Raw genomic sequence first — 20,459 nt, forward strand, 5'->3', positions numbered from 1 at the left:
GGTGTTTTGAGTTCTCGGATAAACTAAATCTAGAATTTGAATTGTCTTCACCAAGTGTTGAAAGAAGTATGCTAACTGCCATGGGAAAGACGCTGATGCGATGTTTCAGGCATGAGCCCCCTCAGTACTTGTTTTGTATTTGAGAATCTCGTTGCTTTTTAAGCGGTGAAGCCGCTTAAATATTTGGCTGTCCTTCCTTCCTTCCATCCGTCCACACGTCATAAATGAAGACGAAGAACCTTTCTAACCCACCGTGTTAAAAATTTAAAGGGTTCTCAAGTGTAATTCTATGGGATAATTTGAATGTGTTTTGTTCGTTTCTAGGCTTTGTCTATTTCATATTAAAAATGCCAAACTGAACCGAGCTTTCCCCCTACGCTTTCTGCTGTTCCTTTTATTATGTTGTGTCCTCATCCATTCTGTGTTTTGGCTCTTCCATGAGCCTTGACTCGACATAAAAAAATATAATATTGATTGTTTTGGCCTTGTGCATTTTTTTTCTCGTAAATGTTTCCTTTCCATTTTTTTCTGCTACTTGTTTGTACCAGGGAGTGAAGTTTGAAGGCAGTGCCACAGGCTACACCAAGCATGACGTCAAGTCAATGCTGACTGGTTCCATGCCCATTCAGGGCATGCCATTGCCCCATCATGGTTTACTAGCTTCTGACGTGACAGTTTGTGGTGGCGACAGCTCAGGTGACCAACTGTCATGCCGGAGCACCTGGGCCCCACATGATGACTCCAAACCCGAGGACCTGTCCCGTCTGCGTGGGTCGGCTGTTTGCAATTCGGTGCTATGTGGGTCGGTGGTACGTGGCGTGACCACGCACGATGCCAGCAAGTCACGCACCAGCCCTGGTTCTTACGAAGAACATCTGGCGAACCGGAGACAACCGGTCAGCTACCCGGGATCCATCACGCGTGCCTCTCCAATTGTTGCTCGTTCATCTGAAGGTATCCTGATAATCTGGGGCTTTGTATTAAATCGGTTACATGAAATTGTTAAACTTGATCTTCAGTCTTGTTTTTCATTTTGGAACTTTACGCTGGTGAGCTCTACTGTGGTGTTCATGATAAACCGACTAAACACAAATTAACTTATTTCCTCTCATGTGACCCCCTGTCCTCAGGTGGAATTGGAGTAGGAAAGCTAGTGAGCCATGAACGCAGGACAACACCAACATCAAGGGAAGGTGCTACCTCGTCCAAGTCAACGGCAGGGGCAGTCGGAGATCGGCCGAACACCCACAGTCCTTATGATCATCCAATGCGGGCAGTTCATGCTGATATGTATCGTGGCCACATGCCATTGGCATTCGACACAACGGCCCTGTATCCGGGGCTTTTATCAGGTCAGTAATGTCACTGAACATTCGAACTTTTAACAAAATGCAGAACATGTTTGTATACAGAGTCAAGGCTCGTGGAGGAGCTTTAACAAAGAACAGATTAAGATGCAACATCACGTCAAAAGGAACAGCAGAAAGAGAAGGGGGAAATGCCAACAGCAGGGCTGATAGAGGAAATAAATGGATATGGACAGCAAGGGATGTGTGTGTAAGGTTGATCGGTAGGTGAGAATGCTGGGGATAGATAAGATGGATACAGAAGCAAAATTTTGGGTTTGGGGTTGGTTTAGCAGCTGTAGAAAAGATCATGGTTTTGGATGGGTGGAGGTGGGTGGGGAGGGGGTGTGGGTGATCGGAGATAGTTCTGAACAACTGTCGTGAAGACCTGGAGGGAAAAATGACTGAAAACTTCATACACTACTTCATACACTTCATACAAATACAGATGGTGACCTTGGAGGAAATGGAATCGAGGGAAAAGCTCCCCCTTCCTGACCACGTCCCCTCCCCCTTCCCTTTCCCCCTTCATTTGATACCAAGGCCCAGGGCTTTCTTCACTTTATCCTCGAAATGAGGAGCATGAAGTGTGGAAGTAGCAAGTACCATTTTATGTGTTCTTGGTATGACTCCCAGAGAAGATATGACTTTGAGTAAAGATTGGAAGGGGGAAGTTGCGAGACCTTTAAGATATGCTACAAAAGCCTCAATTTGGATATGGCAGAAATACAGAACTGGACAAGCCAAGATGGTCAACTAATAACTCAACCAGCTGGTGATGCTGTTTGTCTCAGTGGACGCAGCTAGCCATCTCTCCTCTGTTCACTTCATATTGAGATTAAAGGACTCCAATGGCTTGATCCAATGGCTTGATCTCTGATCATCAATTTGGTTTCAGACCTGGTCACTCTACTCTGGACATGCTGCTTCTGCTTTCTCAACAATGGATGGAGGTCCTCAATGCCAAACAGGAAATTAGAGCTGTCTCCCTTGACATATCACGTGCCTTCGATACGGTCTGGCACCCCGCTCTGCTCACCAAACTCTCTTCCTTTGGTATCCATGGAAATCTCCACGCATGGCTGGCGGACTTCCTCTCTAGTCGTAGTCAACGTGTGGCCCTGAATGGGTTTCTCTCATCTCCTCTTCCTTTTCAGGCTGGAGTTCCTCAAGGCAGTGTTCTGGGCCCTGCGCTTTTTCTGGTCTTCATCAATGATCTCTCTGACTCTCTTGAAAATCCTCTCTATCTCTTTGCTGAGGACTCTACTCTCTGTCGCTCCATTCTTCATCCCTCAGATCGGCAGTCTGCAGCCTCCTCACTCTCTGCAGACCTGGACAAAATCACAGACTGGGCAAACAAGTGGAACATGTCTTTCAATCCTGACAAATCTCACACTCTTACGATGTCTCTCCGAAAAGACCGACTGGACAACCCTCCCATCCACTTTCTGAATAATCCTCTCCAAGAAGTTCTGTCACTCAAGCTTTTGGGTCTCACTATCTGCCATGATCTTTCCTGGGAAAACCACATTTCAAATCTGGCCTCCAAAGCCAGTCGCCGACTGGGCATCCTCCGTCATGCGAAGTCCTTCCTTGGCACACCTGAGCTCCTCACCACATACAAGGCTTTCATCCGCAGCTCAATGGAATACTGCTCTCCCCTCTGGGCTGGTGCTCCTGCCTCACACCTAGCTCGTCTTCACGCTGTTGAAACCAAAGCGTTCAGAATCATTGGAATCTCCCGCGATGAAGCTAACTCCAAGGGCCTTTCACTCACTCACCGCAGGCAGGTTGGTGGCCTTTCCGTCTTCTACCGACTCCTCTCTGGCCTTGCCCCCCAGCTCTCTCTGGGCTCTGTCCCCCAAATATTCCTACAGGTCGCACAAGATCTGCCTGCAACCCTCTTATGGTTAAACTGCCAAAATCAAGACTCTCTGCTCACCTTCACTCCTTCATTCCTCTTTTCTCCCACCTCTGGAACAAACTCCCTCACTCTCTTCAATCCCACTCCACCCTCCAGGTCTTTAAAACAGCTGTTCACCACCATCTCTTATCTTCCCCCATCCAAAACCTTGATCTTTACTACCCCCGCTAATTTCACCCCAAATCCACTTTTTTGAAATACCAACTTCTGTCCTGGAAGTCCTTGGTGTCCTTGTGTTTTATATTTCTCCCACCCCCCCCCCCCCCTTCCCACGCCTCCTCCCCCCAAGCCCTCTCCCTCCCACACATCTCCCTGCTCTCAAATGTTATGTTTGTGTGCTTCCCCTTCTCTCCCCATCTTGTCTTCCGCTCCCTCATTTTATATATTTTGTTTGTCTGGTTGATTTGTTTGTGAAATAAATGTTAGCTCTTTCACGAGCCTCGATTCAGTATACAAAAAAAAAAAGAAAAAAAAAAAGGACCAAAACGACCTGGCAGGGAGTCCTCGACTGAGGATCTGGCCCTCCGCAGAGGACAGTCTGTTAATTTGCACAAGGTGTTTTGTATATTATGGTGCAGAGGCTTAGAGGTCGGGATTCGAACCAGGGGCCTCCAGCTATCCCACTCAAGTTTGCGTCCCTTTTATTTTTATATTCTGGACTTGCACTCTGGATATGACAACATGATCTAGGGACTTGAACTTTGCACTTGGTTGAATCCATTCCAATAATAATTCCTTCAGTTTATGTCATAAAAAGAATGACCGCACTGTAAAAGTCTGGTGTTGGCTTGCTGCACCCGAACGTTGATGCAACACCCTAACGGTTTAGGTGGCTGGCTTGAGCACTTTGTGCTGTTTATATAACTCCAGGTGGGTTGACTCAGCTTGTCATCCTTCCGAGGCCAGCAAAATGAGTACGAGCTTCATGTTAATGGGGGGAATTGCATCAGCGGCACAGCCACGCCTCCAGAAAATGATGCAGCCAAGCAGCCATAGGCTGCGTACGAACCACCGTCACCACCACTGCACTGTGGTCAACCTGTGACAAAATCTGCTCATGGGCCGATTGGGAAACACGCATTTAATGCGCTATTAAAAGATTAACTCAACACCTATCATCTATGTCAGCCTCTGCTACAGTTATATGAGAACGAGCTGATTTGTCACATGGTCACGGATTGTTTAACCCCAATATGGGGCTGTTCAAAAATTAAGTAACACTATTTTTTCGTAATTTACGTAATGTAACGCTTGATTATGTAACAGCGTAATACTTGACTACCGTGCAACAATGTACCGTGCGTTTTGATGGGCTTGATTAAACCTTTCTAATAATTATTTTTTATTTGATATATGATTCGATTTTTTGGGGTCTCTCATCATGAGTATCACTCGACCCAAACAAAGGCAATGTAAATATGTCGCAACAAACCCGGGTAGTTTACAATCAGCAGAGGCCTAAAGGCCTGATGTCTTAGGCCCACCAGAAAACCAAGATTGCGGCCATATTATATAGGACACCTGGGGTAGCGTCCGACAGTGGATGGTATATTCGTTGATGCAACACCCTGCCTGCAAAGCACCAATTTGACAGGTTATAGTCAGGTCAGGAATCAAACCCAGAGTAGACCACTCAGGGTAAGTGCTCTCCCTCTGCACCATCCAGTCAGACTAATATATGTACACTCATCTCCCCGAATGTACTTTTTCATCATCAACATCAGTGGCCCCAGGTGTCCTCACTAGAAGCCCACAGCCTCAAGTAAGCCAGCCACTCTGAACAGATTCCTCCAGAGATTCCCCCTTCAACTTGATACACACAACATGTTTGTTTAAATAATAATGGTATTAGTAGATGGCAGGGTTATCCAGACGGTCTTTTCAGAGAGACATCGTAAGAGTGTGAGATTTGTCAGGATTGAAAGACATGTTCCACTTGTTTGACCAGTTTGTGATTATATCCAGGTCTGCAGAGAGTGAAGAGGCCACTGCCTGAAGATCTGAGGGTTGAGATATGGAGCAGCAGAGAGTGGAGTCATCAGCAAAGAGATAGAGAGGATTTTCCAGAGAGTCGGAGAGATCATTAATGAAGACCAGAAAAAGTACAGGGCCCAAAACACTGCCTTGAGGAACTCCAGCAAGGACAGGAAGAGGAGACGAGATAATTCTATTGAGAGGCACACGTTGACTATGACAGGAGAGGAAGTCCGTGAGCCATGCATGGAGATTTCCATGGATACCATAGGAGGAGAGTTTGGTGAGCAGCGTGGGGTGCCAGATCGTATCGAAAGCATGAGATATGTCAAGGGAGATGGCTCCGATTTCCTGTTTGGCATTGAGGACCTCCATCCATTGTTGACACAGCAGAAGCAGCATGTCCAGAGTAGAATGACCTGGTCTGAATCCTAATTGATGATCCGAGATCAAGCCATTGGAGAAGAGGAAGGATTTGATGTCAGAAGCGATGATGGATTCCATGACCTTGCTGATGATTGGGGGCAGGCTGATTGATCTGCAGTTGCAAGCCGATTGGTCTGTTTTTTTTTTTACCTTTTTTGTGTAAAGCGGTAATGTTGGAAAATTTCCAAGCAGATGGCAGATGACCTTGAGGAAAAGAGAGGGTGAAGAGAACAGAGAGAGGGTGAGATAGAGCGGCAGAGCAGGATTTTAGGACCTAAGGGCTGATGCCATCTGGTCCATTCTACTTTTCTACACCTGCCCTAGTTGTCGGAGCCCTTTTTAACATTCCTTCACTTCTGGTTGATGAAGTGGATGGTTTAGGATTCTGTTTCAGCACGTGGTGCATTTCTAAGGCCAACAATTTGTGCCTACGCATAAACAAGGCATACCATCCTATGTGCCCGAGCAGTCCGTTTGATGTGAGGTTTTCAATATGATGTTCTAGAAATCTCGTATTTTCTGTATCTCCATGATACAGTCACTTCGCAAAGGCCTCTTGTACCTGGGTAATACCCTGCACCCCACCTTTAGATCAGATCTTTCCGCTGTATACGTGACAGAAAATGCACAACTTTCAGCTTATAGACTGTTCACAGCGGCAACTGGATCTCGGGATTAATCCATCATGTCACCAATTTACATAGAAATGCAAAATATAGCAATAATTTGAGTGTCTGAGCTTGATAGCAATACTTAGAGCAATACTTTGAAATATAAATTAACTACTTACTACATTTGAGTGTATTGTGTACAAACTGACCGATACTGTTACATATATGCCAGTTAAATGAAGTTTTATTGCTTTTCTATGAGAAGCCAGGGTTCATACGGGTCATGAAAATCCTGGAAAGTCATCAAATTTAATAAAATGCTCCTCCAGACCTGGAAAGTCATGGAATTTCACTGACAGTCATGGAAAACCCTGGAAATTGAGAGCGAGTGTGGTTTTTGTTATTTTCAGAATAAAACAAATATGTACGAACGAGTTACATTCCCGTGAAGCACTCGTAAGTCTTTTGATCCAGATACTCGGAACACAATTTCCCATTGGCACATCGCAAAATTGCAGCTCAGGACAGCTCAACCAATGCTATCACTGAACGACACCAGCCATTTCTCTTGCAGTAAAACGATCTGTCTGTCTGCTAAAGCACACTCTATTATTCCCCATTTTTCAATCAGAGATGTGAAATGAGAATGTTATTTGTTAAATGCTACTTGATCACGTAGACGTCATTAAAGCTAGGATAGTTCAACCAATGATTCCCATATATGGGCATGTTTTGATATCTGGCCTGCTTTGTTCTTTACAGGCCTCCTGCATTCAGCCCACCACATTGTCATGTTAACAGTTACCCAATCTGGTTTTCAACTGAAGCAGGATAGTGGTCGACTTTAAATCCTTGATAAATTGCATAATCTCGCTGGTGTGTTTTGAGGTAGGGGGTGAGTAAAATATGCCTGTGTGGGGTCATGGAGAATCAGTCAAGGGTCATGGAAAAGTCATGGAAGGTCCTGGAATTTCAGAAACACAAAATGGTACAAACCCTGGAAGCACTAATGTGTTAATACATTAGAATAATGTGCTCTCACAATCTATCACATTTATGGTAAATATTTTATTCCGTCCCTGCATGTTTCACGAAAATACAGACAGCAAATTTCCTGAAAATGAGGGGGGGGGGGGGGGGGAGGGTAGGGGGTGGGGTGTTATGTTTTTTTTTATATATACATGGGCTACGGCTTGTAATAGAGCTGCCACACACACACACAAGGACATACTGATGATACAAATACATAATAAAGCCACTGAGCTTGGGGGAAGTGCCATCACTAACGCCACTTCCTGTGATATTCTGGGTACAGTGGCATCATAACAATGGCACCACTTTTCTCACAGTGCTCAGCGGGGCATTTCCTCAAGAGGAATTTCCTCCTCCCCATGGGTGCCAACCAAAGGGGATTGTACATGCTCTATCCTTTTCAAGCAAGGAAGCATGTATCATTTTTTCAAGCATGTACCATTTTTAAAGTCTTTGGTATGATGTGAACCAGTCCAAACCGGATGGGTGTTTTTTCTGCCTCTGCTCAGTTACATGGCCTGATATTCCAATTGTTTTAACTTCGAAGCGAAGCACAAAGATTGGTGCAAATTCTGATATCACGTTCAGGTAGTTTGGTTACTTTGATAAAAAATAGTGTAATAAATTTACCAAAATGTAAAAACACAAAAATGCAGGAAAATCTCGATTTACAGAACGTTTTATTGCATTGTGTCCAGTCAATACATTAGTATGCTGTAAACGTTTCACACATTTTAACCATGCCTAGTAGCTATAAAATGACGCATAACCTGATCGTTTGAGTGAACATATGTCGCAGTTGAAGATGATTTTCTGAAACTGGTAGTTTTTTTGACAAATTTATTTGAAATCCCCTTAGTGATAGCTCATGCACACTCTAGAAATCTGACAACTGGTCAGAAAATATGCGGAGTGATCCTCTTATGCAATAAAAATGGTTGTGTGCATGCAGGCAAAAATGTTTACGGGGTGCTTAACGAAGCCACTTTCTCACATTGAGCCATCTGACTCATGAGCCATGTCACTGCAGAGAACACATATTTTCACTCGAAGTATATTCAAGTAATTCTGTATTTTTATTTTATTATTTATTTGTTATTTATTTATATATACCATTTTTCACTCAAAAGTAATTATTTATGTACTTAATTCTGTAATTTGTGCCAAATGTAAATTTGTTTTTATTTTACCCCAAACTCCACTCCTTAGTACCTTCAGGTTTCCTGATGGCGAGGCCACCCACGTCAAGTGGACGGCAACTTTCCCCCGGTCCTGCGCTTCCCACGACTGGCTACCCGGCATTGTATCACCACCACCACCACCACCCCTTCGCCGAGTCTGCAACGGCGGCCGCGCTTGAGAACCGGCAAACACTGCTGAATGACTACATCACGTCACAGCAGATGATGCGAGCCTCTGAGGTCAGCCGTGGGGTTTCCACTCGTGAACAACCAGTGTCTGTCTCTGCCTTCCCACTGCATCGTGGTAAGATGTCACTTTGTGGAATCACTTTTCCTTCATTTGTTTGTTAACTCAACTGGACCATGTCCAGCTGAGTTTTTGTTGACACCCAGTGTCCGTCGTCTGTCTGTCTGTCTGTCTGTCTGTCTGTCTGTCTGTCGTCTGTAAACAATTCGACGTCTATGCTCTAAAAGTCACAAATATTGATGAAGTTTGATGAAACTTGTTATGCAGCATCTTTAAGACATAAAATAGTTTGGGATTGCATTTGGGCGTTGCACGCCCAAAAATGGGCGCGGCAGGGCGGCCATATTGAAAAATCAATTTTTGTCATATATTTTTTAGCACATATAAACTATATAGTTTGTGGTTCTATTATGCATATTCTAACCATATTGATATAGACCAGTTGAGTTCAGGTTCCCTGGAACCTCTCTAGTTTATTTTTATGATGTCTGAAGCTCGTAAAGTTGCTTGAACATGAAGAAACGCTGGACTTAATTTTTTCTTTACGATGTAGCGAGGCTCGATAGAGTGGGGGTAATAGAGGGTATGAAGTCATAATCTTTATTAGTAGCCCTAGGCATCCTCACTGGAAGCCCACAGCCGCAAGGAAGCTGGGCCACTCCGACTGGGCTCTTCCAGAGATCGAGTAAAGAATAAATATTAAATAGTTGTCTGTATTGCGCGAGTTGAGAGCTAGTTGTAAGTAAGTGTTGTACAGTGTCAAGTTTGAGGTGGCTGTGCGTGCAGGTCCTGAGTTGGGTTGAGTTTGTGTTGAGTGGAGGTGTGTGGTAAGCCTGGATTTTGAGACGTTAAGCAGAATGAGGTAATTGGAAGAAACTGTGTATCCTGTAGGAGCTCGGGAGGGTCGGAAAGATGGGAGAGCAGAGGAAGTTCGATCGGAGGAGAGGAATTATGACTTCTTAAACATGGATGACAATGTTATCTGCCTTTTACGTATTCTTAACATAATTTGCGACATTGTTCTCGATTCGAGAATAGAATGCAAGTGGATTAAACATTATCAAGTTTGATTTGTTTATTGTATACCTTGATGTATTTGAGTAATCATCAACAAAAATAAACTTCATTCGCTTCTCTTTGATTATGTCCCAGAGAAGGTGCCATAATGCACTAACCCAATTGGAGACTGATTTGGGTTGACTGAGCATGCTTCCAGGTAATGGTTCTTTTAGAAATCGAGTATATCTATGGTGGTCGTTTGTTTAATTCAATATTTGTAATATAACAAAGTCACATGCTCTGTGTTCCAGGCTGGCAATGCTGACTTTTGGTGTCGTTTGTACAAAATATATTATTCATGCACCATGTGTTTCTTTTTAAGGGCCTGATATTTATGTACTTGTGTAAAAAAATGAAGGAAATACTTTGCTTGTATTTTGTAAAGTATCTTGCTGCTGAAAGCGATGATGTTATATGAAGTCATCCTTGTTCGTTGATCCTGAAAGGCCTAGAAAGCGTGGCATTTTCCGGGATTCATTCTAAACATATGTTTGTCTATGATGGAGAAATTCACACTACAAACAATGCAATCATTATAACTGTCATGACGTAATCCACAATACAATTATCATAACTTTAAGGATAAGAAACACATTTTAAACTACATGTGCCTGTGTATGCAACCACAAATGCTGCTCCAGCACATGATGCAACTTTTGTGAGTCTCACTTGACATGTGAATGCAGAAAATAGTTACACCTTTCATGATGAAGCTTAAAATGACTTGTATGTGATAGTTATAACATAGATGAGGATGAAATGCCAGACTCTATTGCATAATGGTGTGTTGTGGGTCTGAGAGCATTCATTGGGGGTGTGATAGGTCGGTTGTTTAAACCTCGGCCGAGTCATTCCGAAGACTTTAAAAATGGTGCATGCTTCACGCTCAGTATTGAGAGGCTGGAGCACCAACAATCCCTTTGGGTTGGCATCCTTTGGCGAGAGGGGGAGATTGGATAGAACACTGACAAACCTCGGGGTTATAATTTCATGGAGTTATAATAACCCTCGGGGTTATAATAGCAAGGTGGGATTTGTTCTCAATCGCCGTGCAGAGTGTTGAGAGAAAAGCAACATCACAAGATGACATCACTGGTACTCAGAGTGCCCCGCACAATTGGCATCACTTCTCTAATAGATTCAGCTGTGCAGGAAGTACTCCATTTCGCCATGACTCAAAAAGTGAAAACGTCACATAAGTCATTGCCCTTTGTTCATGGTTATTTTTGTTATACCAAATACAAGATAAAGTGCTAATAACCATGCCCACTCGGCTTTATGCCCTTGTGGGTTTTGTTGTATTTTATTCATCTATTCTTTAATTTTACCCTGCCATGCACAGCGGGTGTCCTGGATCTCGCGCAAATACCCCACCACCCGATGCTGGTCCCTCAGCCAGGTGGTAGTAGCACACCACCCATGGACCGCATCACGTACATGCCCAGCTCTTCGGCTGCCTTCACTCGCCCTTACACGGCCTCACCACTCTCTCCTGGTAATCACTGCCACCTCAAGCACCAGTACATATTTCCCTTCTTTTATACTTGTATACAGTAAACCCAAAAATATTGCGGAGGTTACGTTCCTGGAAAATGTCACAATAGTTGAAACCACGATAGTGGATACCAAGGGCCAATGGAAAATCGTAGGTTCGGTTCCTGGACTTCGAGAAAATATCGACGAAAGTCGACGGCAGCCACAGGTGCTTCATGTAAACTGTAAACGTTAGTAAATCTGCAAATGTTTCTCCCGTATCATCGGTCCACCCAAAGGGGTAAAACCGCAATGATTTCTCTGTATCATCGGTGCACCCAACGGGGGAAAACGGCAATGGTTTCTTCCGCATCATCGGTCCACTTAAAAGGTTCAACCGTACTGGTTTCTCCCATATCATCGGTCCACTCAAAAGCATTTTTTCTGTTTGCTCCTCGATCCAAACATTCAGCGCTTTTTCCATCCTTTCAATATGAGGATTACAGGCCTGGAATGAGACTTTTGTGCTTTGCTGGCAGGAGCACTTGCATGGATATTTGACTCAAGTTTACCGCACAGTGGATTCATTGATCCCGTAATGGTGGCCCACAGATGCCGCACTTTCACCTCTTGCCAACGTATCTAACAACTCGATTCCTTTCCCACAATGTCATAATCTTTCTCTGCCTTTTGGCACAATTAATTTTGTCCATCGTTTTACATTTGGGTAGCATGATTAACTGTTGTGTGGCTACAAGATCTTGTAGATCTAGTATTACAGGATTTCCATATGTCATTTCCTGTTCGATGGCGATTCGTTATTGAGAGTGCTTTAATAGTGCATTAAATGTGTTTCCCAATCGCGCTGTTCATCTTTTAAACTAAGCTTCGATCCCGTATGCTGCTCTGATTACTACAATTAACGGTGAGCGAGAAACAACAAAAGGCTCGTAATGGGAGGTACACACGGACGCAACCAATGACTCATCTCAACTCAAAAACCACGACTGTTGAAATTCCACGATAACGGAATCGGGACACAGTAGGTTACCTGCTAGGGTGCATCAAACGCCCCATGATTTTCAAAAAGTTGTTGTATTTTAATGTCTATTCCCTCAAATGTTACACTTGTTGGTAGAAGTATGTATGCAAAAAATAGATGAAATCAGAGGTGGTCCTGGGTGGCCACCGGCCACTTTTATATATTTAGGGCCACAGCTAAACTACTTTACAAGATAATGTAAAATTAACTACAAGATAATGTAAAATTAACCATTATACCTATATACAAAAGTAAAGTCCTACTTTTACTAAATGCCTAATATCAAACAGTTAAAACAACCTTACATGTCAATGTAAAATTAACCAAAATCGTTCTTCATATTACAAAGTTGTAGTACAGTGTTGTAGTATTGTACTTTCATTGATTAAAAGTTTGAAAATGTATTAAGCACAACGCCAATGTCACTACTCCAACTTTGCTCGTTTCCGCAAATTTGGCCTCGCTTTGCGGTCACATTCAACCACTTGAAGAAGATTTTGGAAGTGGTCTTCTCTTCTTGCAGTTGAGACAAAATCAGTTGCGAGCTTTACTGCTCTCTCCGCAGGGTCATTCACAACATTAAGCCCATCCACAATGGACTTGGCTGCCTTGAAGTGCTCATTGTTCTGCCAAGTGTCAACATCCTCTGTTAGGAAGGTCATATCTAGGTGAAGAAGGTTTACTGTAAACCACGAGTCCTCGTTCACAAGATCAGCCAGGGTTGTCGCTTCTGTAATTTTTGGAAATGACGGTTTGCCATATCCAGAACCGTAGCGGTGTTTTGGAGTGCTTGGCATTTCATCTGGTTGTATGGCCAGTAACACATCTGCAAGGGCACGACGATCCTTTTGAGGAATTGCATTGCTGAACAGTGCCAAAACAACCAGTTCTGGGGTTAAATACCACAAATGTCTATCAAAGGCTTTCACAGCGCTGACTGAAATGGTTGAGTTGACAGCTTTATAGTTGAGCAGAGTCTTGTAAAAGCACAAATCAAACCATGGGGCATTTGAAGCAGACTGACATATGAGCCACCAATCACAATAAATATAAACAACAAAAACAACAAACTCCTTCAGTTTTTTCTGTTGATGTTGTGTTGTTACAGTTCCTCGAGGTAGTAGAGAAATTTGCTCTTCAAGTAGGCATATTTTGATGGAATAAAGAATCTTTGACATCCACCTTGCTTTATGCATGGCCCCTGGTCTGTGGAGTGTTCCTTGTTTTGTGACATCATCATCGAGGACTACCTGGCAGAGTTGTGCCATTTCCTTGTAGTCTTCCCTACAGTATGAAGCGCTTGTGCGGATTGTGCTTAAAACCTTGTTTTTGCAGGATAAAAGCAGCTGTTGTGCATAGTCATTGTACATGGAAATGTCAATTTTGGTTAAACTTTCATTCTTTGCATGCGATATGCGTTCCCAATTCTTCTGGAATTTTTGGAACAAAGATACTTCTGGAGACTTTGATGCCTCAATTTTGAGAACGTCAAACACATGATCCAGGATTACCTCTCCAACATGATGGCGACATGCACACCACAGAAGAGCACGGTCCAGTTTTGATTGAATGGTAACACAGGCAGCTGTAACGTGTCCAGTGTTTGATGCTGTTGTGTCAAAACATAAGTTGACAACTGATTGTTTGCACTTCCATGAATGTAGATACGTGTAAGTGTGCTCGGCAATGATGTCACCTGATGACCTATCACTTCCAGGAGGATATCTAGCCACCCCCAGTAGCTTTACATCAGTGGCATTCCCAACCAACACTGGCAATCTTTCTTCCTTGACATTCTTGTTTGTGAGCGTTGGTATCTGCTTGCCATCCCAGTGAAGTGTTGCAGCTGTTGGGGCGATCCAATTTTCTTGAATATCTTTGGCGATAGCACTTGTTATTGATCGTCGAGCCTTATCAGCAGTTGAGTACGACTTGGCCACACGACGTGGATCACCTCCTGCCTCTTGAATTACAGCTTTGGTGAGCGCAACCTGTTGAACAGGAGTTATGTTTAGTCGAGTAGCAACAGACACAACTGAATGTCTTTTCAGAATATCATGAGGAATAAAGGCAGATGTACCTGCATATGTTGATCTGTGGTGACTACGCTTCCTTTGAAACTCTGGAATCGCCTCTTCTTCAGTTTCTTCCAAGCTATCTGCAGAGTCACTATCATCAGAGCATACAGAACTAATTGTCATCTCTTGTACACTGGATGATTCATGACGTTCTCGTCTTGAAGCTTCCGCTAAGAGGCGTTTTTCTTTTCTATGATCTTTATCAACTTTCTTCTTGTCAACACCACCAAATGAGGCTACTCTGTCAGATTTCATTGACTCTAAAAATACTCTATCTTCCTCATTCTTAATGTTTGTCATTGCATCTTTTGTCCATACACCAAAGGTCTTATCAAGACGTTCATTCATGGTTTGCAACTTAGCCAAAGTGCTTGGAGATTCTCGGCGAGAAACAGGTATTTGACGCAATTTGTTATTGTCATTAAGAAGGTCAAGTATTAGTTTGCAGCATTGATGGTCTGAAAGCATAGGAATATTTGCTTTAGTGTAGAATTTTTTCAGCTGGATAAGGACGATGCTGGCAGATTTCCATTTCAGTGGCTGAGTTTGTTTGCCTTCACATATTTCTTTCTGGATGTACCACATCACGCATCGAAGAACCTGCCGGCAAGTTGGGAGGCGGACTCCTGTCAATGTACCATCTGCTTCTGTAAAAGCATTGCCAAGACCAAAAATGGCACTTGCTAATCTGGTCTTCTTATCTGCCATCTGAAAGAAAATAAAGGATATTATTAGACTACTAGTATGGGACCCACGATTAGACCTCCGATTTCATTCATGTAAAAATACAAACTAATTATCAAACCATCGTTTTTTGCATAAAATTGTTATATTTGTATTCCTCTCATCAAGACCTTCAATTTGATACCAAACATGACTAGGTTTGGGTGTAAAATAACAAAATCAAACATTTTTACATAGTGCGGCCCCGAAAATGGCCCTAAATATATAAAAGTGGCCGGTGGCCACCCAGGACCACCTCTGATTTCATTTATTTTTTGCATACATACTTCTACCAACAAGTGTAACATTTGAGAGAATAGACATTAAAATCCAAGAACCTAAGGGCGTTTGATGCACCCTATTACCTGCGATTGGTCGAAACTCTTGATATTTGAGGGTTTACTGCATATCGAAACGGTCTATTGCACCTTTCCCATTGCTGTGATTTGCCTGGTGGTGGGTACGATTTTGAAGTCATCATTGAGTCGGCCACATTTCAGAAATAGTTCCATCTATTAATTGTTTTAGTCATGGTACCTCTAACAAAAGGCTTTTGTGTTGGTACAATGCCATTGTTCATCCTGCCAATAGATCAGGTCTTGATTTTTTCCAGTATATTGGTTTGTAATTCTCAGGTGTGCAAGGAACTGCATCTTCAAAGTTTGAGTTCTCATAATCATGGATAGCAGGTCAGATTCCTTTGACTTTAAATTAGTACTCTGAACACGTAAAAAAATACCCAAGTATTTGGCTGAACAAAACTACAAATACCCAAGTGTGCGAGAAGGTGCAGGTACTATATTTCAGTGCACGTTCTGTACCAAGGTGCAAGTACTATACCGATGTGCGGGCACCGTACCGATATGCAGGCATATTACCGATGTGCACACTCCATAACATGGTACCGGCTCCGTATCGTGGTGCAGACACTGTACCGATGTGCAGGGGCTGTACCGATGTGCAGGTGCCATTTTAGTGAGTTTGTTGATCTATTACAATGATGATTGGCAAAAGCACTGCCTCGTCTTTCTAATCTTCCTTTCAATATTCTCTTGTTCACTTTGCTGGACTATTGTGAGAGCCTGCAATTGTTTGCTCATTCTTAACCGTGTGTGTCTTCTCGTTGACTTAGGTCGAGCTTCCCACTTGAACACACCGCCTTCCAACACAGTGTCCAACGAAGTCTCAACGTCATGGCGCTCTGGTAGGTCTCACGTTGTGGGAAAAAGCATCCTCTTCAGGGGTGTAGTTGTTTTGTGAAAATGGTGTGCGTGTGTGCACGTGCATCCTTTTTGTTGATCTCTATGCAATTCCATACCCCTTGGCCAATCACCATCAAATTCTGCTTATATGTTGAGGGTATCAGGGTCAGGTCAGAGGCACAAAAAAATCCCTAACCCTGCAAGGGTGGAGAGTCAACTTTTGATTTTTCACTTCTACAGTCCGCACAGACATCTAAACAGGTTGGGATGGAGACAGAAAAAATGTGAATGCATCTTCTGTCATCGCGTTTGCAAGCTGGGAGCACCAATTCACATTTATTGCCACTTCTGATGCAATTTACAGTCACGTGAAAAAGTAAGTACACCCCATGTAAAGTTTTGACATTTTCAACATATTTCAACATACAACTATTTGATCTTCATTTCAACAATATTGATTGATAAAGGTGATATAATATAACAAATATCATGAAACATTAACATTTTGTATTCCATTGTATAATTTAAATAAACATAAATGCAAATTTCGCATGTGGAAAAAGTAAGTACACCCTTGGCTCTAATAGGTGGTATTGCCCCCTTTGGCAGAAACAACCTCAAGTAGGCGTTTCTTATAACTGTCTACCAGTCTCTGACATCGACTGGGAGAAATGTTTGCCCACTCCTCCATGCAGAATTCTTTCAGCTGTGTGATGTTTGAGGGGTTTCTTGCATGCACAGCTCGTTTCAAATCCCCCCACAACATCTCGATGGGATTTAGATCTGGGCTTTGACTTGGCCATTCCAGAACCCTCCATTTCTTTCTTTTCAGCCATTCCTTGGTGGATTTACTGGTTTTTCGCCAAACATGTCTTCTGGTACTGTGGCCAAATAGCTCTACCTTTGACTCATCTGTCCAGAGCACATTGTTCCAGAAGTGCTGGTCTTTGCCTAGGTGTTCATTGGCAAACTTTAGTCTTGCCCTGATTTTCTTTCTGGACAGCAAAGGTTTCCTCCTGGCACACCTCCCATGTAGATCAAATTTGTGCAGCTTCTTTCTAATGGTAGACTCATGCACTTTGACATCAACAGTGGCAAGAGCTACCTGTCGGTCTCGTGATGACATTCTGGGGTTCTTAGAGACTTCTTTCAGCATCTTGCGATCTCCTCTCGGGCTGAACTTGCTGGGGCGGCCTGGCCTGAACAAGTTGGCATTTGTTTGGAATCTTCTCCACTTGTAGATGATCTTCCGGACAGTCAAATGATTGATTTTAAATTGTTTGGATATCTTTTTAAATCCCTTCCCAGACTCGTAGGCATCTATAACCTTCTTTCTGAAGGCCTCAGAGAGCTCTTTTGATCTCGGCATGGTGATGCCGCACACTTCAACAACAAAGAGCAAACCAAACTAAATGTCTGATGTTTAAATAAGACAGGTTCCTCCAAGATCCTCTCTAACGATGTTCTAATCATTTGCACCTGAGCTGGTGCACCTGATTCTAATTTTAGGTGTTTGAAGTCGTGATAAATGTAGGGGTGTACTTACTTTTTCCACATGCGAAATTTGGATTTATGTTTATTTAAATTATACAATGGACTACAAAATGTAAATGTTTCATGATATTTGTTATATTATATCACCTTTATCTATCAATATTGTTGAAATGAAGATCAAATAGCTGTATGTTGAAATATGTTGAAAAAGTCAAAACTTTACATGGGGTGTACTTACTTTTTCACGTGACTGTAAATGCTCTAATGGCGGCGAAGGTGTTCTGTTTGAAAGTGTTTGTTCGATTATATGTAGCTTTTTGATGCGTAGGGTCTGTCATAAAAATTTGTTTTGGTGTCAAAACCAGTCACCAATTGCAAATTAATAGCAGATTAAATAAATCATTTTGGGGCTGCATGGTCCGAAGATGCAAACACACCCACAAATTTAACGTTTTGGAAGCTGTGTCGCTTTTTGAATTGATCAAACCACCTCCTACTGGCTTGTAAGCTCTTGAAGGGATTTAAATCAAACTTGATACAAGTATGTATAATGATATAAAGCAGTAAAGTATGTTTGTTTGTTTGTCCTCTTATAACTCGAGAACTACTCATCGCAGAGAAAAACCAAAGGCATATTCGGAATCAGTACGTCTCAGAGCAACTACAGCACACCTTAAATTTTAAAAAACTTCGGGTTTTAAAATTAGCGTATTAGCGCAGAAGAGGGAGGGAATCGAAGGGAGGGAGCGCAGCGCTCCCTCTAGCGCTTCGCAGCGCCAGCGCTTCTGTTAGCATAATGGTGCACAGGCGGTTCTCACTCTTGCGCATGCGCAAATGCGCTGTTCCGATGCTTCATGTTCCTGCAAAGACTTTGGCGCATGCGCAAATGACGACACATGGGCCACTGTATGTTCGTTTAATACGTACGCGCTTTGATGGGCGGGGCGTATGGCATTCATGAAATGGTCGAATGCGGAAGTGCTTGAAGCCGTTGCGAGCGACTCGCACGATCTCTTGTCATGGTCCACAAGATTATCACAGAGACGTGCAGCTTCCAGCATTATGAGATATGATCGAGACCTAACTTTTGAGACCAGTCCCAGCTTTCTAGGCCCGTGGTTGGTTCAGACGACCCCGACAAAGGACGTGTTGGATTTTATCGCGAGCCGATTCGAGCGCCGACGTGCCGGCGAACAAAACCAGTCATATCTTTTTAACGCGTGGTTCGATTTTTACAAAATAAACTTTTTCTTGAAGGGCTGAACCGTGCGCTCACAACGATACCGAGTTTGACCCTGGGAGAGCCGGTTTGCGCCGGCAAAGGCGCCTTGTTTTCCGTGATGACCATGTCGTGCTGCATAGATTACCATAAATTATAATATATTACCGGCGGCGCGTTTCCGTGACGTCACGGCTCACTTAATTGCAATTATCTCTGGGATTCCTTGGCCGAATCGTACCAACTTCTATATATATAAAGCAGTAAAGTATGTTTGTTTGTCCTCTTATAACTCGAGAACTACTCATCGCAGAGAAAAACCAAAGGCATATTCGGAATCAGTACGTCTCAGAGCAACTACAGCACACCTTAAATTTAAAAAAACTTCGTGTTTTAAAATTAGCATATTAGCGCAGAAACGCTAGCAGAAGAGGGAGGGAATTGAAGGGAGGGAGCGCAGCGCTCCCTCTAGCGCTTCGCAGCGCCAGCGCTTCTGTTAGCGTAATTAGCGTATTTCGGAACGTTAATTTTTCAACTTCATTATTCGGAATCAGTACGTCCCAGAGAAACTTCGTAATGTTAATTTTTCAACTTCATCAAATTGACATGGGACCAACGGCATGTGACAGAGAGTGAAACATACATAGTAGTGTATATATGTTGCTTCTGGGACACTCTCATTTTCCCATTGACTTACATGTTAATTTTTCCATTCCCTCATTGCCCCTAAACACCTCTATTTCTCTCACCCTGTTCTTTACGAACCTTCTAACCTTTTGACATGTTATCCTTTATCATTAGACCACTTAAACAATGGTCCTTCTGTGTGAACCTGTGATCCTTCTGACCTTATGGACCTTTTAACCTTTTACTCTTAATATCATCTGGTGAATCATCTTTGACCCACTCAAACAACGACCCTACAAATATTTGTTTATGTGTGGGAAATAATTTAATTCTCCTACAACTCTCCTCACCGTCTAATACATTAACAAAAAATATGTTTGAGTTTGGTTCTTTATCAAGATATTTTAACTGAGCTAAAATAAAATGATAAACCTCCCTCAATGTTCTTGTCTGAGCGCCTCCTCTCCCACATACCATTTTTAAATTAATGTATATATTTTCCTGACAACCATCAAAGTTTTCCGTCCACTCAAAAATATTTTTATCTTTTTTACCCAACTCACCGGTATTTAAATTAATTCTCTAATTTGTTTTGTAAATTGTTTTACCAGTTGTCTTTTCAATTATACCTATTTGATATTTTTCACATTCATTATGTTTACCATTTATATACCAAGGTTGATTACACCTCCACTCTTTAGTCTGGTTGGTACTTGGTTCTATCATTTATATAATAGTAAAAAAGGCGGCGGTAGCCCGTTAAAATCCCTAACCCCCCTTTTTAACTTATCACTTATATAC

At 42.7% G+C, this 20,459-nt stretch overlaps 1 protein-coding gene across 11 annotated transcripts in view; it reads left to right on the forward strand.

Annotated features, from left to right (window-relative positions):
- NCOR1 (nuclear receptor corepressor 1) overlaps positions 1-20,459 on the forward strand; it is a 376,183-nt gene that overhangs the window by 243,203 nt on the left and 112,521 nt on the right. For 10 of the 11 annotated variants that reach the window (XM_078780340.1, XM_078780342.1, XM_078780341.1 and 7 more), the window contains 5 exons: positions 549-954; positions 1,131-1,352; positions 8,523-8,798; positions 11,143-11,295; positions 16,249-16,320. In XM_078780340.1, the coding sequence (XP_078636466.1) occupies positions 549-954; positions 1,131-1,352; positions 8,523-8,798; positions 11,143-11,295; positions 16,249-16,320 (1,129 nt within the window). The remainder of the gene's footprint in view (positions 1-548; positions 955-1,130; positions 1,353-8,522; positions 8,799-11,142; positions 11,296-16,248; positions 16,321-20,459) is intronic. The other variant, XM_078780346.1, reaches the window with a different exon arrangement.

This window comes from Myxine glutinosa, chromosome 6 (assembly GCF_964187855.1).
Source record: "Myxine glutinosa chromosome 6, kmMyxGlut1.1, whole genome shotgun sequence".
Classification (NCBI taxonomy): Eukaryota; Metazoa; Chordata; class Myxini; order Myxiniformes; family Myxinidae; genus Myxine; species Myxine glutinosa.